General features: G+C 48.3%; 1 protein-coding gene across 1 annotated transcript in view; it reads left to right on the forward strand.

Annotated features, from left to right (window-relative positions):
- The first annotated feature begins 329 nt into the window (after positions 1-329).
- The window catches only part of CCNI (cyclin I), a 40,948-nt gene continuing 17,980 nt past the window's right edge, over positions 330-23,297 (forward strand). The window contains exons 1-2 of the mRNA XM_066574338.1: positions 330-645; positions 13,535-13,691. Of these exons, the coding sequence (XP_066430435.1) occupies positions 13,578-13,691 (114 nt within the window). The 5' untranslated portion in view covers positions 330-645; positions 13,535-13,577. The remainder of the gene's footprint in view (positions 646-13,534; positions 13,692-23,297) is intronic.

Below are 23,297 nucleotides of genomic sequence, written 5' to 3' on the forward strand. Positions count from 1 at the left end.
GCATCTCACACCTCCCTGCTTAGACAGGTTATCCCGAGCTGCAGTAACAAGCTCCTATTCCTCCATGTTTCTGTGGTAACACTGCCCTCCACCCTCATTATACCCCTTCCCGACTCCTTACTACATACATGGGGACCATCTATAGACCCCCTCCGCCCCGGTCTCTTCCCCCTCAAAGCTAAAGTCACAATGTAATATAGTCCCCCCTCTCTGTATCCCTCCGCATTCGTACGGAACTTTTTCTCTCCTATTCATGTTTATGCGAAGAGGCCCCTGCCTCCCTCAACCCTCTCACAGCAGATATATCCTTCCTCCCCCGTCCGGTCCTTCTTTCCCTCCCCACCCCCTTAGGAAGTAAAGTAGTCCTACCTTCCTATTTCTCTCTTTCCCCTCTCATTCTTCTGATTTAACCCCCCATCCACCTCCTCTCCCCCCCTAAGAAGAAGGACACCATAACGTCATTGGGAGAGGCAGTCATCATGAGCCCCCTCAGCTCCCAGAAGCCAGGAGGACACCCCCTCATATAAATACATGGAGGGCATTATTTTATAACTAAGTAGATATTGTTTTTTATTTGATTTTTTTTTTTTAATGGACCGGATGATCTCCAAATGCAGCAGTGAAACCTACAGCTTTGCAGGGGAGGTAAGCCAGAAGTGACCATAGAGACATCAGTCTCCATTGTTGTATATGGGATGGATTCTGTATCCCCCTTATGGTTATATATATATATATATATATATATATATATATATATATATATATATATATATATATATATATGCACTGTGTTCTATAGCATTTATTGTATTGTGTGCTGTGATTTCTGTGCCCTATGTTATGCATTGTGCATGCAGTAGATTGCAAGCTCTTGGGGTTCTCGCATCCTGATGAAAGGTCCCCAGTAGGAAGAATCAGTGACATCATCTACTATCCGGTATACAGGGGAGGCGGGGGCCCCCCTACAGGACGTACTTATCCGAGGACCCCGATTCTTAAAGTACGCGGCGTATTCTATATACCGCTACGAGGAGGTTTACGCTAATTTCACATTTGCGCTAGGCGTTCCGTTTTCCGTTATGGGAGCAGGAAACCGGAATCCCCTGGATGAACGAATTTATGTCATAACGGAACCAAACTGTGCCGAGCGGACCCCTTGACCATAAGGGGGTCCGTTCGGTTGCTACACGCGTCCGGCGTTTTTAAGCGGATGGAAAAGTCCCGTGTGCACGATTTTTTTTTTCATCCGTAATTTCATGGCAGATCTGCGCCGGCGCCCCCCACGCGGATGAGATCAGAACCTGAAGGCTCTTTTATTAAGCGGAAGTGACGGTAATCGTTCCGTGTAAACGCGCCACAGACCGGACGATCATCGCTCGCGGTTCATTCCATGCAGCGTAAAAATCACGGTTGGCTCGTTCACTGACCGTTCGGTTTAAATGGCGCTTGTTCGGTCGTTCTCGCTTGTATGTCGAAGGTGAACGACTAAACGATTTTTTTTTTTGTTTGAACGAGCGGGTGACGTATAAACAGGCGAATTCTGACATCGGCGCTCATTCAAGCAGTTTATCATTTGGTTTAAACAGACGTTAGGGCTTTTTCATACGGGCGTATTTGCGCACGCATTAAGCAGGCGACGCGCGTACTTGATGCACGCACTTCCTGCGCAAAAAAAGGACGGCTTCTTCTACTTTGTTGCGCAGAAAAGGTCCCCATACAAGTTAATGGAGGGTGCGCAAATGCACGGTTCGTTCCGCCATAACACGGCGTTGAGGCACACGCAAATGCACATATACGTCCGTGTGAAGGAGCCCTGAAGCTGCTGTTACACGGGATGACCTGTTTGGCGCAGACAGCCGCCGGCTCATCCGCTGACTGAATGGAGGCAGAACAGACCGGGGATCGTCCGGCCGCCTCCATCCACCGTGAACAGGCCGTTGGTTATAAGTGACGATGCCTGATCACACGGAACGGTGCCTGGTTCAGTCTTTAACACGCAGCAAGTGATCGGGGCACGAGAAGCTGCACTGTGGGGGCCCGACCATAATGGTTACTTTGTTGCATTGTTCTGTTTGTCATTGGGTTACATTCCACAACACAGAGATGACTTGTAGACTGGAAGAACCCGTCAGAGGCCGGCAGCACACCACAGGGTCGGATCCCGCATATGGGAGCCCGCAGCGGTATCCGACCCTGTGCCCGACCGGCATCTGCACGCAGGAGCCCGCAGCGGTATCCGACCCTGTGCCCGACTGGCATCCGCACGCAGGAGCCCGCAGCGGTATCCGACCCTGTGCCCGACTGGCATCTGCACGCAGGAGCCCGCAGCGGTATGCGACCTTGTGCCTGGCCGGCATCCGCACGCAGGAGCCCGCAGCAGTATGTGACCCTGTGCCCGGCCGGCAGATGCCCGCTGCGGTATACGACCCTGTGCAGGCCGGCATCCGCACGCAGGAGCCCGCAGCGGTATCCAACCCTGTGCCCGGCCGGCATCCGCACGGAGGAGCCCGCAGCGGTATCCGACCCTGTGCCCGGCCGGCATCCGCACGGAGGAGCCCGCAGCGGTATCCGACCCTGTGCCCGGCCGGCATCCACACGCAGGAGCCCGCAGCGGTAGCCGACCCTGTGCCCGGCCGTCAGGAGCCCGCAGCGGTAGCCGACCCTGTGCCCGGCCGTCAGGAGCCCGCAGCGGTAGCCGACCCTGTGCCCGGCCGGCAGGAGCCCGCAGCGGTAGTCGAGCCTGTGCCCGACTGGCATCCACACGCAGGAGCACGCGGCGGTATCCGACCCTGTGCCCGGCCGGCATCCGCACGGAGGAGCCCGCAGCGGTATCCGACCCTGTGCCCGGCCGGCATCCGCACGCAGGAGCCCGCAGCGGTAGCCGACCCTGTGCCCGGCCGGCAGGAGCCCGCAGCGGTAGCCGACCCTGTGCCCGGCCGGCAGGAGCCCGCAGCGGTAGCCGACCCTGTGCCCGGCCGGCATCCGCACGCAGGAGCACGCGGCGGTATCCGACCCTGTGGCCAACCGGCATCCGCACACACCTCCTTATTTCTTCTTCTTTCCTGCACTGCGGTCGGTCCGCATGGCAATCCAACAGACATACGTAGTACAGATTTTTTTTTTTAGCCGATGACGAGGAATCCCCAACGTTTCCGCAATGTCAATTGTGAAAGGGTCGGACGGCTTCCGATGACTTCAATGGAAGCCATCCACGCAAAAATTAAGCATGCTGTGATTTTTTTTTTTCTACGCAAGCGGAAACCGCAATTAGTTTCTGTGAGTGTGCAGGGAGAACCACTTTCCAATAGCGTGCTATGGGCGGTATTTGCTGGGAAGCGCCTTTTGCTTGATTTGTTGTGCCAACAGTTAAGCATGACGGAGATGTAAAATTATAGATGAGAAAAGCTGAAAAAGCTTGGGAAGCCCTTGATGATAATGTGCTGCTGACAGTGGACCAATACTGTGGGAAGGGTCAGCCATACTTCCAACACGGCAACGCGCCTTGTCACAAATCCAATGTTGTGTTGGTTTGAGGACAGTCCCGACCTGGATCCCTACTGATCTTTGGGACAAACTGGAATGTCGGGTCTGGGAATGTGAACCGCGTCCATATTTCCTAGATGTTTGCAGGATGAATGGAGGGAAATACCAGCTGAAGTGTAGCAGATGGCAATAGAAAGTATGCCACAGAAAGTATCCAATATCAGGTTCGCACCCGGAAATAAATACAACTTTTTGGTCCTTGCTCTGGGGACCAGTGACGTTTGGTAGGATAGTGCACATTTGGAGCGGCTAATTCCCCGCAGGTTCCAGCATACATGTAATCAGTATAGATGCGTTACTATAGGCACACAATGGGGAAATGAAACCCTTCCTACCTCTAGCAACCAATCGGGTTACTTTTTTTTTTTTTTTTCTTAGAGGCCCCTTTAAAAATCAAAAAAAAAAATCTGATTGGTTGTTTTGGACAATTCTTTTTTTTTTTTTTAACTTTTGCGCCTGCACACAGTCAGACCGTACGCACGTGTGCTGGTGAATGGACGCACGATTTACTGGCAGAATTATGGAAACGCCCTTGTTCTATGCAGCGGTTCCTACACGACCCTGCTGATCTGTAGGAGCATCAAGTGCTGATAGTTGGTGGCATATTAGATATTATGGGGGTCCTAAGATTTATCATATACGTGTTTTACTGCGATAACGGACACATCCTGTTTGGGATAATACAACCTTCGTTTCAGCTTCTTTTCTGAACGTAATTAATCTGATATTTGGGCCTCATATCCACAGGGAAAATCAGGCGCGCTCCGGATTCTCCATGGAGAATCCGTAGCGGGTCCCTCCTGCCCCGCGGACATGAGGCATAAAAATAAGAATAAACTCACCTCTCGCCCGCTCCGGATCTTCCCTTCGCCGCGTCGTCATCTTCTCTGCGTCGCGGCCGGATCTTCTTTCTTCGGCCCGGCGGATGCGCAGGGTGACGGCCCGAAGAAAAAAGATCCGGCCGCGACGGAGAGATGGAGCCGCGGCGAAGGGAAGAACCGGAGCGGGTGAATAAATTCCGATTTTTGTCTCCCGCGGATCCGGACGGCTTCCATAGGCTTCAATAGAAGCCTGCGGGAGACCCGCACGAAAATGGAGCATGGTCCGGATTTTTTCATGCTCCATTTTTTTTTAAATCACTTTTATTGACCATCCGCGGGTATTTATCTACCCCGCGGGTGGTCAATGCATCCCTATGGGGTGCGGATCCGCGCGCGGGAGAAGAGTTAAAATCCGCTGCGGATTTTAATTCTTCTTTTGCCCGTGGACATGAGGCCTTAGGATAAAGTGATCACATAGTAGATCTCTGGCACAAATGGATATAAAGTCTTTGTCAAAAACAATCCGGCCCCTAGAAGGAGTTGGCATTCTGCTGCAAAACACGGCATGCAGCTCCATCTCGGGCCGGGCTCACACAAACTTATTGTTACCCGCACCGAATTTGCAGTAATGGCGTCATTGAAAGTATATGCATGCACACTTGTGTATACTTATTGCATGTTACACGCGACCAAACTGACGTCACACAAATGCACTGCCAGCGCTGTGGAGTGAGGTACAGAATGGGCAGGTAAGGAGCCGCAGGCAGAGGTGGACCGCCCATGGAATACTCCATCGGTAATCTGCATATAGACTATGGTGTAAAAGTGGTTCCCCCCTTGGCCTATAAAAGCCCCTCGGAAGCCCCTTGTGTGTAGTGACCTCTTCTTCTGCTTGTGTGGAGCTTGTTGACCACCAGGCGCCTCTACGACACAGAGAAGAGATTTCACCCCGTTACCAGAGTCTGAGAGGGGCGCATTATTGGGATGTGAGAAGCTGGAGGGTCGTATCCATGAATTGTCCCCCACCGGGCCGTACTGACCAGACTGTTGGAAGGTGCTGGGACCAGTGGATGTGTGAGGGCACACAAGGTGACCGGGCTCAGGACGCCCCCTACAGACCACCAGTAGAGGTTTGTCTGAGCACACTGTTAGGAGGTGTTGAGACCAGTGGATGGGGGCACACAAGGTGACCGGGCTCAGGATGCCCCCTGTAGACCACCAGTAGAGAGGACCGTCTGACCAGACTGTTAGGAGTTGTTGGGACCAGTGGATGGGGGAACACAAGGTGACCGAGCTCAGGATGCCCCCTACAGGCCATCAGTAGAGAGGAGCGTCTGACCAGACTGTTAGGAGGTGTTGGGACCAGTGGATGGGGGAACACAAGGTGACCGAGCTCAGGATGCCCCCTACAGGCCATCAGTAGAGAGGAGCGTCTGACCAGACTGTTAGGAGGTGTTGGGACCAGTGGATGGGGGCACACAAGGTGACCGGGCTCAGGACCCCCAACAGACCACCAGTAGAGAGGAGCGTCTGACCAGACTGTTAGAAGGTGTTGGGACCAGTGGATGTGTGAGGGCACACAAGGTGACCGGCTCAGGACGCCCCCTACAGGCCATCAGTAGTGAGGAGCGTCTGATCAGACTGTTAGGAGGTGTTGGGACCAGTGGATGGGGGAACACAAGGTGACCGAGCTCAGGATGCCCCCTACAGGCCATCAGTAGAGAGGAGCGTCTGACCAGACTGTTAGGAGGTGTTGGGACCAGTGGATGTGTGAGGGCACACAAGGTGACCGAGCTCAGGATGCCCCCTACAGGCCATCAGTAGTGAGGAGTGTCTGACCAGACTGTTAGGAGGTGTTGGGACCAGTGGATGTGTGAGGCTCATTACATGTACGGCTTTTGACACCCACCGGTGCCTACATTTACAGGGGTGTGTAATGAAAAACTGGACGCTACGGAGGGGAACTGCGTTGTCTTCACTGACAAATCCAGGTTGAGTTTGGGCGCCGATGATGGCAATGTTCCTGTCTGGAGACCCTGGGGCGAGCGCCTTAATCCTGCGTTTACTTTGGAGCCGCCCCCTGCCCCCTGCTGGTGTAATGGTCTGGGGGGGTCATACGACAGTTACCCCTAGTGGTGGTACAAGGGACAATGACAGCTCAGCAATATGTTCAGGACATCCTGCAGCCACGTGTGTTCCTCTCATGGCAGCTTCCAAGAGGCAGCAGGATAATGCTTAGCCGCACACACAAGGGGGTCATAGGAAGACCCCACAACATTGTCACATCTTGTATCCAAGCTAGAGGCAGTAAAATTGGGTATTAAAGCCTCCATGCCCACCTGTATCACATTTTGCATCCAAGCTAAAGGGGGTACAAGAGGGAACTAGAGCCTCCATGCCCCCCGTATCACATCTTGTATCCAAGCTAGAGGCGGTAAAGCAGGGTACTAAAGCCTCCATGCCCCCCATATCACATCTTGTATCCAAACTAGAGGCGGTACAACAGGGTACTAGAGCCTCCATGCTCGCCCCTATCTTATCTTGTATCCAAGCTAGAGGCGGTACATCAGGGTACTAGAGCCTCCATGCCCCCCGTATCACATCTTGTATCCAAGCTAGAGGCGGTACGTCAGGGTACTAGAGCCTCCATGCTCGCCCAATGTTACAATCCCGCAGAGAAAGTTTGATTTGATTCCGGCAACTTCTAGGGGAGGGATGGGTTTGGACAAGGAGTGTGTAACGCCAAGATCTCTGGAAGTAAAGGATGGCATGAAGGAATAGTTGGCCATGAAAAGTGTGTATCTTAAGCTTCCAAAAACTGAGTGCTACAATGTGATTGTTTGCGGTGTGACAATGGTTTTCCCCTGGCAGCGCGTCGGCCCCGTGCTCTGCTACTTCATAACATATGGAAGTCAATAGAAGGCATTTGTGTATCTATTTGCACACTGTCTTATTTTCCTGCATCTCGATTGCCCGTGGAGGTGGGGGGTGGGGTGAGGGCAGAGCGCCCTTCGGTAAAATGGGAGAGGCCCAGATTACATGTCTATGTGGGGGCGCTGGGTCCTGGAATGCCATCGTTGAGCCTTGTGCTTTGCCGGCAGCATTTTCTCTATTGGGGTTATTGAGCTGCGTTGGCAATATATGTTTGGCATATGGGATAAGAGGACACTGTGTGCTTGTTTAGAATGGGAGCCTATGGGTTGTGGATACCTGTTGGGAAGTAGTCTCAAGGTAGATCACCAGTGGAAGCCTCATACAGTGTGAACGGAACCTTCAGCTGTAGGGTAGAACTTCACTATAAACTTACAACTGGTGGTCCGCCGCCTACCACTTTAGTGGGTACTAACCATCGCCTACCAGGAACACTCCACGAGACCTGTTGTTTTGGAGATATTCTGACTCTATTGTCTAGCCTGTAGTTACTTGGATCCTTACGCTTGCCTGCCAACTTCAAGAACAGACTGTTCACTTGCCCGCTAATCTATCCCATCTCTTGACAGTTGCCATTGTAATGTAATAGTATCGCTGCCTGGGTCAGCCGCTCTAATGTTATCACTTGATTGGTAGATGACATCCATTTGGGGCCCATTGCGCCCTGTGGACTATAGGATACACTTTACCATATGGCACCGCTTCAGATGAATTGGTGCTTCTTGCAGGTTGTGTTTTACTTGCTTAGGGGTTCTGAGACCGAATTTTTTTTTTATTTGTAGCCAATGTTTCCCTATGGAGCCTCCTTGTTTATCACATCTCACGACCTAGCGGTTTTTGTGTAATGCGATACATTTCCCTACCCCTAAAATAAGCCCTATCTGCATTCTCTGAAAAAAAAAAAAAGGAACACTTACCTTGCAGGCTCGGTCTGAGCCCTCCTGCTGTTGTCTGGAGCTCCGCCGGGTGTCCTGCAGTTCTCGTTGGCCCGCAGAAAATTACTTCCTGGTTGCGGGATTCATAAATCCCGCCTCCTGGAAGCGATGGCTCTGATTGGTTCATCTAGCGTTGCTCAGTCAAGCAATGCAGCACTCGATGAACCAATGCGATGGCTGTGATTGTTTCATCCAGCGCTGCATTGATTGGCTGAGTAGCCCTGGATGAATCAATCAACAGGCAGCGCGTTGTGGAGGTGGGATTTATGAATTGGCTGAGCCACAGCATTGATTGGCTAAACTATAAATCCCGCCTCCAAAATGTGATTGGTTCTTCAAACTCAGCCAATCGATGCCAATGAATTGAATTGCGGACAGGCCACGGATTCTGCCGGGAAACAGAAGATTTAGAAAAAAAGAAATCTGTGCTCCGCACATACTGGCGCTTCCGCACACATCCACAGTGAAGACCCGGACTGTTTAGCACTGTCCTCGGCTGCGGGCAGGGCCGGTTTTCACTGCAGGCTCTGATATGCAGAATATGAGGCCTAACTGGATTTTCAATTCTGCATCAAAATCCACATGTTTGCAGTAGAGGATCGCATGTTTCGCAACGCTTTGAAGAATATTCCGTCCTGGGTGAAAGCACCCTTGTGGTCCCCATTTCCTGCTGTTTGCGGCATGTGACCTCATTTAAACTACATTTCCCAGCAGCCCATTCAGTCTACTCTGGGCTCTATGCACAATTTCTATATATGCAAATAAATCTGTATAAAACACTAGAATGAGTTAGGAATACATTGGGTTAACGGGGAGCTCTCAATCCACATCCTAAATCATCTCTACCATATGTACAAAAGCGGTATTTGAGGACGCCTATGCCACTAGATCAATATCCTAACATTATAAGCCTGCCGTAAGTGCTGCTGGACCTCATACAGACTGCTTGGACGATGAAGAAGACCTTGTCATGTGCTACCCAATACTAGAACCTGAGACCTTGGTAAGACCTACAGCCAAGGCTACACTTTTGTACAAGAAGGCTATAAATCGGGCGGTAGCAGGTTCACCATGCCTTGGTGGAAGATACTTGGGAAACCCTGTCTGTGGGGTCGAAATTAGGGTGAGCATATTAGCAGATAATTCTAGGAATGTGAGAAAGGCAATGTATCATCGATTTGTGCACAGCCAAAAAATTAAATATGAATTTCTTATAGACCTAGGAAATAGAATTATGTAAAACCATTTAAAATGGAAGAAAACAATATCAGACTCTTCACAGCACTTAAACAGACTATAATAAAGCCCCATTTACATGCAACGATTATCGCTCAAAATTTGTTCAAACGATAGCTTTTGAGCGATAATTGTTGCGTGTAAATGCTTCCATCTTTCACTCTTTGGCTGAATGATGATTTTTAGGTGAGCATAAAATCCATCCTTCAGCTGGAGAGAGATAGTAGGGACAGCATTCTGTGTTCTCCAAGTGAGCAGCTAAATACATTGTATTCAGCTGACAGCCCGCAGGAGCCTACCATTTTAAGACTACGGAGAAATAAAAAGGTTGCTTTTTTTAATATTTACTCCGGTTTATGCTGCCACTGCTTCTAACTTCTTTTAGCCCACAGCAGCCTGTGCAAAGTCCAGACCACATGCTGGGATTTGCAAACAGCTGCTGGAGGCTCATTTACATGCAAATGAAGCTGATAAAGTGTTAATGGGCATTAATGCCCATTAGTACTTTATGCAAAATGATCGCTAGAACTGTCAATCTTTCAACCGTTGGAAAGATTGTCTTTGCGTGTAAATGAGCCTTTAGACAGTAAAGTAAGGAAAATGTATTGAATATATCCCAAGTGTATGAAATCATTAATAATAAAACAACCATGTAAATAATGTCAAAATGAACTCAAAAATTTAACAAAATGTGCAGATAGAAAAGAAAATCCCATTAAAGTGCAATAGTTGCTAGGCGCATAATGACGGTCGTTGGATCGTGTAGGGAAAACTGGCAATGTGACATCTAACCATGAAAGTGAAAAGATACTTAGATATAAAGTGTATAGAGAATCCAAAAAGCCTATAAAGTCCTGCGGAGACGAATCTGAGTATAAGGTGCTATGAGGAGCCGTGACCGTAGTGTCCCTGAGGAGGCTGCAGCTACCTTTTGATTTGCTTACCTTTTCAATTAGTTTTACGTTTTTGCTTTACATTTTCCCATAGCTCTTTATGTTCAAAAGGTTTTTATTAAAAAGCCGTAGAATATGTACATTGAACATGAATACAGATACTGTATTTTCCCCAAAGTAAGACACTGTTTTATATAAATTTTTTTCCCCAAAAGAGGCGCAGGGTCTTATTTTGGGGTGTCTCTTAATACCTAGCAGGCGCCATTCGGGTCCCTCTCGCTGGTCTCCGTCGCTTCTGCAGTCTTCCATGTAGTCCTCAGCGCTGAGCGAGCATTCTCTTTCTGTTGACGGAGCTTGAATACCCCGCCTCCAGCAAGAGATTGCTGTGATTGGTTCAGGAACACCGCCTTAGCCATTCAGAGCCGGCGCTCAAAGAACCAATCACAGCCATTCATTGAATGACATCATTGAACGGCTGTGATTGGTTCATCGAGCGCCGGCTGTGAATGGCTAAGGCGGTGTTCCTGAACCAATCACAGCAATCTCTTGCTGGAGGCGGGGTATTCAAGCCCTGCTGCCAGCAAGAGAATGCTTTATCAGCTCTGAGGACTACACTGAAGACTGCCGGAGACCAGCGAGAGGGACCCGGACGGCAACTGCTAGGTGAGTATTGTATTGGGGTTTTTTTTCCACGTAGTGTACCTAGGACTTATTTTGCAGGGAGGGCTTAGATTTCAAGTCCCCAAAAATTGGGGTAGGGCTTATTTTCAAGGAAACACGGCACAATAAAAAGAATTGTACATACGGTCCTGTCATCTGTCTTCTGTATATCAATTGTGTCAGCTTCCATTTTATATTTAAGGAAACCAGTATGGGCAGGTATGGCCACCTCGGGGACCTCATCCAGTTCAATTATGATCCATAACGTTGTGGAGGTCAACTCAAAGTAGGAACTCTATTAGCTGTAGTATTAATCCCCGTCACGGTAGCGACACTTGGTGAAGCTGGACCATTAAACTAGAAGTGGTAAGAAGGATAGTTAAAGTAGAGCAGGAAAGAGAAGATAAAGGTAAAAGAATATGTGGTGTCCTTGGACGTTGCCGGGAATTTAGAAGTAATCAAGTCTTCTATGGGATAGAACCATTCAACAGTCAAGAGTCTCGAAAGTCTATTCATACGGACCAAGTGGAGTAAAATCTCATAAGTTCTTCATCAAGATCAGAACATCTACGTTCTTCCATGTATTTCAGGAAATCCATAGCCTTCTCCATGGACAAGAGTGCGATCTCTTGGGTAACGTCAAATGAGATTCTACGTCTAGCTTTGTAAAGCCTACAGATGTCTTGCCACAGAGGAGCTATGAGTAGGCGCTCCCGCCATATAAGTAACATCCAGCCTGTGAGGCATCTCCAGCCTTGGCCTAGAACTGTTTTGTGTAGTTTAGAAGGCTTTCTTTACCTCTGTGATACTATTTTGCAATTAAAGGGGTTGTCCCGAGGCAGCAAGTGGGTCTATACACTTCTGTATGGCCATATTAATGCACTTTGTAATATACATTGTGCATTAATTATGAGCCATACAGAAGTTGTAAAAAGTTTTATACTTACCTCCTCCGTTGCTGGCGTCCTCGTCTCCATGGTGCCGACTAATTTTCGCCCTCCGATGGCCAAATTAGCCGCGCTTGCGCAGTCCGGGTCTTCTCCTTTTCTCTATGGGGCTCCGTGTAGCTCCGTGTAGCTCCGCCCCGTCACGTGCCGATTCCAGCCAATCAGGAGGCTGGAATCGGCAATGGACCGCACAGAAGCCCTGCGGTCCATGGAGACAGAGGATCCCGGCGGCCATCTTCAGCAGGTGAGTATGAAGACGCCGGACCGCCGGGATTCAGGTAAGCGCTGTGGGGGTTGTTTTTTTAACCCCTGCATCGGGGTTGTCTCGCGCCGAACGGGGGGGGGGTTAAAAAAAAAAAAAAAAAACGTTTCGGCGCGGGACAACCCCTTTAAGCTCTTGTAATCGGCTGGATCCATAGCTCTTTATCATCTGCAAGCATTGCTTGGGTATTTCATAAGTCATGAGACTACATTGCTAAACCCCCATTGACTTTGATCCTTGTTGCTCGACTGAGTAAGCCCAGTTTGAAATTTTAGACTGTATTGGACTTTCTGAAGGATCTCTGCATATGAAGAACATTCTTGCATTGTATATCGTTCTCTTTGCATCTTTTTGCATTGGAGATCCCAATAGAAATGTGTTTTTAGGATGTTATGGCGACCATTTCTGTACATTGTATACATATATACTTGCTAAGACTGGGTTTACACAACTTGTGAGCTGTTGACGAGGACTTTGCGGGATGATGAGTTGATAGTCAGACACCATCTCTGACAGCCTAAAGTGACTTAATGAAATGATTTGCATCACAGTACAAAATGTAGCTAATGTTTAATACAATGAATGTCTGGGATCTGATGGTAAGGTATGTAGATGGTCTTTAAAGGGGTTGTCCCGAGGCAAAAGTGACATTTTTTTTTTCTGCCCAGTCCCCCTTCTAAATCAAACATTACAATGTACACGTGTAAAGAAGGTTTCTACTCACCATTCTAGCGTTTCATCAACTTATAAAACTTCTTCCAAAGATGGCTGCCGGTCCTTTCCCAGGGATGCACCGCGGTTTTCTCCCATGGTGCACCGCGGGTCTTCTCCCATGGTGCACCGTGGGCTCTGTGCGGTCCATTGCCGATTCCAGCCTCCTGATTGGCTGGAATCGGCACACGTGACGGGGCGGAGCTACGTGATGATGCGTAGAAGGGGGCGGAGCCAGAACACCACTAGTGCCCGGACCGACCAGAAGGGAGAAGACCCTTCTGCGCAAGCGCGTCTAATCGGGTGATTAGATGCTGAAATTAGATGACACCATGGAGACGGGGACGCCAGCGCAGGGAAGGTGAGTATATAACTTCTGTATGGCTCATATTTAATGCACGATGTATATTACAAAGTGCATTAATATGGCCATACAGAAGTGTATAGACCCACTTGCTTTTGTGAGACAACCCCTTTAAACTCATGCTATAAGTCACATTATTATATTATTATAGTCCCGTCATTTCTGATACTGACTTATGGCCATCTTTTTTATGTACGCTGTTCAACACCCCCTTTCTCTTCTGTTTTTCAGGTAGCTGTATCCGGTTGGGTGGCAGGCGTATCCAAGGGGTACCATGAAGTACTCTGGACCCCTGGAGAGCCAGAGACTGTCCTTTCTATTAGAAAGGGCAGTCTCTAGAGAAGCCCAGATGTGGAAGGTGTACGTGCATAAGACACCAACCAATCAGGTACGTGCTTTGTAGTTTTCTTAAACCTGAATAATTGTATCAGTTTAATTTGTATTAATTATCGCATTTTATACACTGAATTACAATGTATCAATATTGTCCATCTTTGGCCTCCTAGTATAATAAAAAAACGGAATCCTTTCCGACCAGTTTTAGATCTTCACTAGAACCACCGGCCGGAGGTTCTGCTGCAGATCTGACTGAGAACAGCGGTAGAAATAGCGCTGCATGCAGTGCTTTTTCTTTCGCCCAAAAGCCGGGCAGCTGGGTGGAAAGCGGGCAAACCCCATTATAGTCAATGGAATCCGCCCAGCGCTGTTCGGTTGCATCCAGAGACAGAACCATTTGGCCCCGAATGGAGCAGGAAAGCAGAATCCCCCCAGGGCAGAGGTGAGACTAATAGGAGTAAGGGCGCATCCGCACAGGCGACACTATTTCGACGCGCGAAAATCACAGCAATATCGCATCGGTGGTCCATGCAATATCGCAGCGTTTTCTTGCGGCGATCACACGATTTTGTGTCTGTTCAAAGTCGCACTAGCTGCAGTAAAAAAAACATCACCTAAGAGGTGCTTTCATCTTCTGCTCTTCAACCCTGGGATTCGTCTTCATTCTTCTGCCAACCCTTCCTGGATTGGAGGATCAAAATTGATGAAGTCAGTGGAAGTTATCCATCCCGCGGCCATTATGCAATCATCATTGCAGAATGGCCGCAGGAGCTGTGGCATCCTCTCACCTGCGCAAGTGCCGGCTGGCACATTTGCAGCTTAGAAGGCTGCGGCATCACCATAGTGACGACGTGCCATCCTCTGTACTGCGTGTGTACCATCCGGAACCTTTGCAGCAGGGGAGAAGACGCCAAACAGGTAAGCTAGGGTCCCCGGCTGGCCAACGGTTCGAACCCCGCTGCGGAAATCCTGCATGCGGGGTCCGACCTGCCCCTTTGTGCGGGCGGCCTTGTATAGGGAATGAACGCAATGATTTATCTTCTCTATAAACAGGGAACTCAGCCAGCGACCCGTGCAAACAGTATATTGTTTGGTGTAAACCATCCCTTAGATAACAGACACAACTCTCCAACATTTTATCAGTCATCCATGCAGACCTCCAGGTGTTTCCTTTGTGTTACTTCTTCCTGCCGCTGTATGCATGTTACAAGAGCTTTACTTTTCTACATATTGCCTACATAATGCCAAAAAGTTTCTACATAATGCCAAAGCCGGACTCACGCGAACGATCCACATTCTGCATGTGGTTTACCGCAGTGGGATCCGGCCGTGACCCCGCGTATCTGCTATTTCTGTACTGCGGACGACCGTGGACGCTCAAAGGCGGTCATGCGCAGTACAGATTTTTTTTCTAAATAATGTATTTCCGATGACGCAGGTACCCGATGTCCATCCATAATGTCAATTGTGGATGGGCTGTGGGTCGGATGGCCTCCATTGACTTCAATGGAGTCCGCAGCAAAATAGATCATGCTGCGATTTTTTAAATTTTTTTTTTTATTTACTTTTTTTTCTTTCCTCCACTTTTGGAATTCGCAATTCGTTTCCACCAGTGGAAAGGAAAAAGCGTTTTTAATATATCTTTCAATGCATTTGCTGCAGATCCTCCATGCAGACGCAAACCGCGGATTCCACAATAGAAATCCGTTTTGTGTAAGAGAGGCTTCAGGCCAGGTTCACATTTGCGCGGTCACCACTTGGAGGTTCTGTCGCAGATCCGGCAAAAAATATTAGAAGGAATTGTGCTGCATGCAGGACGTTTTCTTCCGGTAAAATGCGGGGTAGCTGAGCGGAAACCAAACGGATACCATTATAGTCAATGGGGTCCATTCGGAGCAGTTAGTTTCCATCATCAGACGAACAAGTTCGGCAGGGGATTCCCCTTTCCTGTCCCCCAAACGGAGCAGGAAATGGGAATCCCCGGTGTGAAAGCAGCCTTACACATTAGTAAAGATCTCTGTTCCGGAGTGTCAGCGAGGAGCCCGTTCCTGTTGGTTTGGCGGTAGGACTCCACTTCTATCCTCCCACAGATGGCTATGGCCGGTTACCATCTTATGGCTTTCAGATTACGTTTGGCTCACTGACACTGAGGAATTGATAATTAGAGCTTTAATTGGATGTTCTAGATGTTGCATTATATGGTAATTTAGCTAATAGCGGGGGTTTATTTAATGAAATCTTTTAGTTTTTCCCCTATAGTTTGCAGATTTTTCCCGCTGCCCCTCGGAGTGATGTACAGTAGAGGACGTGCCATCCTACGGGAGCCTTAGGACTAGACTACAGAATTGCTCATTGTATTCAGCGTCTTTCATATAAGCTCTTTCACTTATGCAACGCGGCATTTGTAATTTAAAATGCATGTCATGCGTCTTAAGGCACAAAAGGCTATTTAAGGCTTCTTCTACAAGGACACGTTTATTACTGGGCGCCTCGCAACCAATGACCGAAAAAGACAAGCTTGCCTTTTTAGTAATGTTACATTCCTGGAGACTCCTGACTGTCCTCTGAAAAAGACGTTCTATAATCTACCGCGATCAGATACAAGCAGTTTTCTTTTTCCTTCCTTGGCCTGCCTTTGCACTGGAGAGAACATTGCACGACTTTTGCGCGAAGCGAGAAAATGCAGAATTATGAAACCCATGCTTTTGAATGACTTCATTCGCATCTGCAATGTTTTCTATCATGCGATGCTGTGAGCTCTGGAAATCGCTGCGTGCCGTATCTTTCTGCGTTTTCGAGATTTTTTTTTTAAAGGGGTTCTGACATCAAAAAAAAAAATTGTACTCACCTTGCCTGGCTAGGACCCATCGCCAGACATGTCCCCTCCGTCTGGCATCTTCTTCTGTGCCTTTAAAGCAGAGCAGGAGCGGTCAAAAAGACCGCTTCCTGCTCTGGTCCGTCCGTCAGGCACTTCCGAGGTGAACGGACGGACCGCCCACAGCAAGCACGTCACAAGCAGTGCTTGCTGTGGGCGGCCCGTCCGTCCTGCTGAACTCCGAAGTGCTGCGCATGCGCAGTGGAGACGCAGCCCGTCCTGACTCCTGTCAGAGGGCACCTCTCCACTGCGCATGCGCGCGATCCCGAAGCGGCGCGGCTCGTGTAGACAGAAGAGGAGGAACAGCGCCTGCCGGGAGATGACCCCCCCCGATGTCAACAACAACAGGAGACAAGGTAAGTATTATCTTTTTATGCTTTAGCAGCCATTAAACCCTGGGTTCCCTGGGTCCATTAGGCACACCAGGGAGCAATGGCTGCTAAAGCATAAAAAAATTATTTGTGTCAGAACCCCTTTAATTTTATTTTTTCCCCCGCCGATGTTTTCCTACGGAGCCTCCCATTTATCGCATCGCAATGCACGAACTTGCAATGTAAGTGCGATGCAATTTTAACAGTAGAAACTCCTATTGAGAAAATCGCAAGCGGCAGGGAAAAGTATTGCTGACACTCAGACATCGCATGAGCACATATGCGATTATTGTCGCAATTTTCTGGCGGCGATATCGCGCTCCCCAGTGTGAAGGAGCCCTAAGGTGCTTTTAGACGGAACGATAATTTTTCGGTCTGAACTGGACTATGTCCATGGAGGAACTAAGTGTGTGTTGGCTAGGCAAACTGGAAGGGGGTACTGGTGTATCTTGTCGACACCGGAAGCTAGAGGTTTGACAGCCCTTAGCAGGAGGAAACGCCCCTGTCAGGCCCCTAGCTCCCGATTGGCTGCATTCCTGTCCAGCCCGAAACATACTTACAGCTGCCAGCACACTGGGCAGACTGATGGATGGTGGACAGTTTCTAGGCTGGCCTCCCTGCTGTGCTGCGGACCACTGTTTTCTTTTTACTGCCAACTGCACTGGTGCTGTTGACCCCGCTGGTCGCCCATGTCGCCTCCCTACTGTACTGTAAATGTCCCCGTGGCCCTACCATGTGCGGTGTTGGACCTGCCATGTTGCCATCGTATCTTTCACCTACGCTGTTCTTCTGGCCATTGGCCTCCCATATGCGGCCCTGGGCCAACAGTCACTGTCTCCCATATGTTGTGCGTGCACAGCTCTCAGTGTCTCTGCTGCCGGCCGAACATCTTCCTTCTCGCCCGCTGTCCCTGGTGCTCTTCTGCCTACTGCACCACACAGAGCCCTGGTTGGACTACACTGAGGGCTGGATGTAAGCATGCCATGAGCGGCAGAATGGATCGTGACAGCGGTGTTTCTGCAGGGGTGACACAGTGCGAGCGGAGAGTGGGGTTGGCAGACACACTGATGCCAGGCTTGCAAGCGACCGGACACCTGTCACAGTCACGTACATTTTTCTAGGTTTAAGTGTGTGTCAGCGGCAACCAATCAGCAACTATGGCCATCACATGGGCGTTCCATGTATGACAGGTTGGCCAACCCACCTCTCCACCCATACATCCGGTGGAGACCAGATACACCAGTACCCTGGGAAGGTATGATACAAATGTGTGAGTTAAAAGAGGTGCTACGTAAGCAGCCTGATTATAAGTTTCCTTGTGGCGAAACATTTTGGAAGGGCATGTGTTATATGTTTTTTAGATTAGGTTTAGGGATGGCTCCACCATACAATAAATGTTTATAGATGGCTAGGCATCTAGGCAATCCCTTTGTGGTTTCATAGATACTTCTCTGACTGCCAAAAGTCCCACCATTTCCCCAAACCGTGCATGCTGTGTGTACTAGAGACCACGCTGACACTGCCGATCTCTTATCACAACTGTGTCCAACTACCTAGACTTTGAGACCATGCTCTGCCCATTTTGTGCCCTGAACATTCCCTCACATTGTCTCCTACTACAGAGACTGTGATCGCATTGTGTGAGGCCATCACCATCCATCTAAACTGACATCTGCTCCACCAGCTCTGCAAACTCGCATCAGACGGCACAGAGATGCCCGAATCATATTGTGATCTTTGAAGCAAACCTTAATATGTTTCACAATAGTAATGCCATCTACTTTATCTTTTTGGGTGCTTTTTAGATGGAACGATTATCGTTCAAACGAGCGAAAGTGAACCATTTTCATTCGGTCTAAACGCGAACCAACGACTGAATGGCGAATGATACATATTAGCTTTCCGCTCGTCGCTCATTTTACGCAGGACTAAGAATCATCGTTGGCTTGTTCACTTATCGTTCGGTTTAAGCGGCGCTCGTTCAGTCACTTGTACAGCGAACATGAAAGACTCAACAATGTATCTGCCTGTATGAGCCGGCTGTGCGAGAGCGAACGAGCCAACGATGACGTCACTCGCCCATTCAAATGATAATCGGCTCGTCTAAAATAACACCAATCGCACAACAGATTTTTAGCGCTTTTTTTTTTTTTGCGATTGACCCATTAGTCTGAACGGACTTACAAAAATCCTTGCCAAAACAACCCCAATCGGATGAAGGGAACTGATTTTCAGTCTCTTAAAGTTTTTTTCAGTCAGCATAAAAACCATCGCTGGATCGTGGACTTATCGTTCCGTGTAAACGCTCCCTGCTCAGCGCTTCGCACGAGTGCTAATGACCTTAACTGTGATGTCAGCTCTAGTCATTTAGCATTAGTTTGACATGGAATGAGAAACCTCCTGTCTAGAAGATGGGGACATTAGATAAAAGGGTACATAAAGAACAAGATAAGATTTGGAAAGCGTATTGTTCTGTGGTTTAACCTGTTCTGCGCTGCTGACAGGTTCCCTTATAGACTTCAGTCGGGTCACTTTGTAATACCACCATGGAAACTTTTTATTTACTTTTTCCTTACTAGCTGCGGAAGTCGCCTGCAACTGAAGCATAGTCCGCCTTTGTTAAAGGGACTTTTGAGATTAAAGGGAAAACTCCTTGAATGGTTGCTTCATCAGTCTCCGAAATAATCTCTCCCCTTCCCCGTCATGAACTTTTGTACTTTTTCTGGTAAACGCCTGCAAGACCCGTGACAAAAAATGCCCAATGTTTTTGATCTAACAGCTTTTTCCCCAGTACTGGCATAATATTGCTGCGTTGCATTTGTACCGCCGGGCTCCGTAGCTTGCAGAACCGTAGAACAACTTGTTCCATGTCTGTTTTTATGTCCTAAGGTATTCTTTGCAGTAATAATCTATTACGTGTTTATGGGAATGGTTTAATTCGCTTCTGCACGTCAGTGTTCCACAGTTATGGTGTAGATTATCTAAAGCCCAGTCATTAAGTGGCGTGTCTGCAGAGAGGTTTTATGGCTGCGTACGCAGGTAGCACACTATAAGCATTTGGCGTGCAGGTCTGTGCTTGTGGCCTTCTGATGTCTTACTCCATATATGTTCACACTGGCATCGTGGTTCAGTTCCATCAGGTTTCAGTTGCCTGTAACGAGTGGAATAGTACAGCCTGCTGCCCGGTAAAGAAAAGAACCACAAGCCTAACGAATGCCACTGTAAGTTAAAGGAATCCCTTAGGATGCATAAGGCTGCACATATGGCAGGTGACCTGGTTTTCTATCCCTCTAACATAGCATAGAATCGCTAAGGGAAAACTGATGTCGGAACTGATCTCGTGTTTTTCTATGGGAGAGGTTTTATCATCCATTGCAATAATTGTTACGGAGAAGTGGAGATAAAATGGGCAGAGCGTCCCAGATAGGGTGCCAATAGGAGTGTGGGAATAGAGAAAAGTTGAGCGGGTGAAAAAATAGTAGAGTACTGCGGCTGCTATCGGCCTAGTGCACTGGGAGACCTAGTAGAGTGCCGCCGGTGCTGTCGGCCTAGTGCACTGGGAGACCTAGTAGAGTGCCGCCGGTGCTGCCGGCCTAGTGCGCTGGGAGACCTAGTAGAGTGCCGCCGGTGCTGCCGGCCTAGTGCGCTTTGAGAGCTAGTAGAGTGCCGCCGGTGCTGTCGGCCTAGTGCGCTGGGAGACTTAGTAGAGTAGCACCAGCCTCGTGTGCTCTGGGACCAACGGTCTTAGTAGTGTTTGGTAAATTGGAGAAAAGGTAGAAAAAACTAGGGCCCTGGGCACGACCTATAGTCAATGTAGACTTATAGAATTGTGAGTCCAGTTGTACGTATGTTGAGTCAAAGTAGAGTGCTACCGACCTAGTAGAGTGCCGCCGGTGCTGCCGGCCTAGTGCGCTGGGAGACCTAGTAGAGTACCGCCAGTGCTGTCGGCCTAGTGCGCTGGGAGACTTAGTAGAGTAGCACCAGCCTCGTGTGCTCTGGGACCAACGGTCTTAGTAGTGTTTGGTAAATTGGAGAAAAGGTAGAAAAAACTAGGGCCCTGGGCACGACCTATAGTCAATGTAGACTTATAGAATTGTGAGTCCAGTTGTACGTATGTTGAGTCAAATAATGATTTCGTAGAAGGGGTGTATAACCCAAGTGACGTTTTATTTCATATTCCAAAAATCAAGGCCAGCAATGTAACGTGTTGTATCTGGCCAGGTTGTCCTCTGCTCCCGGCCAGATAGAACCCCACCATTAGACCAAACCATTCTTCTGCCAACCAAAGCGTTGTGTAGTGGTAGGGTTTTGTCTGCCCTAATGTTCATTACCAATAAATGTCGTCATGACTCCAAATGACTCGGCTGCCCCTTCTACCTGGGAAGAGACGACCTACATCATGTAAACCACCCAACTTCCTGAGAAAGAGGTCTGTGTAACTCGAAACATTGTTCCATTACTGACTTTGTCTAAACTCTTTTGCACAATTTTATTCCAGTCTTCGCTGTCCAGTACTGTGAGATTACACTCCAATCGTAGCACGTCCATACAAAGTGCTGTACCGAATGCCAAGTACGGCTAAAGGCGCTTTTAGATGGAACGATTTATCGTTTCAAAAAATCTTTCAAACGAGCAAAAGTGGACGATTTATTGTTGAGTCTAAACATGAGCCAATGACCGAACGACCAATAATAATTATACAGTGAATGTGAAAGACTGAACAACTTCTCGGTTGAACGAGCCAACGATGTATCCGCGTGTCTAAAGTGACCTCACTCGCTCATTCAAATGATAATTAATCGTCCCGTCCAAAAGGACCCGAAGCCCTGGATTTACTTCCCTGCCTGGTAATTTCACTGAATTTTGGTAATCCCTTTTCTACGAGTGGTTCCTTTTTTGAGATCCCGCAAATACATGAGAAAAGTTTTCTTCACATAAAACACTAATTTTAGGTGATGTCCCAGACCGGAGGTCCCCAACCTTTTCCACACTGTGAGTCATGAACAACTTTTGGGTGATGGTCAGGAGTCATAAGCAAATTCAAAAATGGAGGAGAGAAATTTCTAGGTTGGACCTACATGGTAACTTTGACCATGAAACACATCATGTGTTCAAAGATCACAACATGGCCCTGCCACATCACACATGGCCCTGCCACATCACACATGGCCCTGCCACATCACACATGGCCCTGCTACATCGCATTCTAATGTGAGTTGCATCACGACTCTATTCACATACAAGTTGCTGGGACCAGGGTGCAGTACAGTCCTAGCCTAAATGGGAAGAAGCAAGATATAACATTTCAGACCTTTGCTTACACATGTCAGTGTGAAATCCAACACTAGTATTATGCCATCCGAAGGTTATAGGCCATGTCTGCAATAAGGTCCATTGCCAAGCAGCACCGCTTTTAAATACCAGTTGCTCAGTCGTTCTCAATCGCTGATAAGGCGAATGACTGAACGATTAAAGAAGCAAACGAGTCAGCGATGTATCTGCCTGTATGAATGGCGCACTCTGACATCGTTCGCTCGTTCAAACGGTAAATCGTTTGGTGTAAAAGGACCAAAAGTAGTAGTAATATTGCACCATTTATTCATCATTGTGAGTCTGCCCCGGCTGGAGGCAGTTGTGCCTTTTCATTATGCCATTTGCAAGTAATTTCTAATTAGCTGCCGCATACTTTACACCAAGCTCCTTTCGGTTTGGAATGGGACCAGAAGTTACTTTTTCCCACGTTGATAGCCGGATCATGTGGGGTTTTAAAGTTCAATCGCAGTCCACTGTTCTCAACTCATGTTTGAAGTAGAAGGAAAGGTTGAATGGACAATGTCCTAAGTATACTACAATACTTTATTATTTCATTGTCCTTAATGCAGACCCGATTCGCTCCACGGCTCATATTGCATCAGCTTTATGTGCGCTGAAGTCCTCTGCATGTAGAAAAGGGTTGACATAAACTTTGTTTCCATAAGTTTTTATAGTTTTTACTTTGAAACAATAATACAACATTGTATAAAACGGTAGAATCATAGAGTAATAAAGAAGTTACCGGGACCATTACTAGAAGAATCGGCTTAGTAGGTGAGAAGTTGCGAAGTATTAAATCACTATTCTTCTAATTGAACAGGGCAAGACAGGCCAGACACACAAGGGATCGGTTGGTAAGAGGGAGAGGTAATGGGCAGCTAAAGACTGTGAAAAGGGGTCATGCAGTACCAACGTTCCCCTGGTGAGGGGGTAACGAGCAAAACGGAATGCAAATTAATTGGAGGGAATATGAAAGAGGTTGGCTGGAATTTACTGGGAGGATCTGGGCTTGAACGGACAGGTTCCACATGATAAGGGAGTATTGATGCCAGGGTGCCCAGGTTCTTTCAAATCGTTCCTCCCGATCTTTAAGAAGTGC

This window comes from Eleutherodactylus coqui, chromosome 7 (genome assembly GCF_035609145.1).
Source record: "Eleutherodactylus coqui strain aEleCoq1 chromosome 7, aEleCoq1.hap1, whole genome shotgun sequence".
NCBI lineage: Eukaryota > Metazoa > Chordata > Amphibia > Anura > Eleutherodactylidae > Eleutherodactylus > Eleutherodactylus coqui.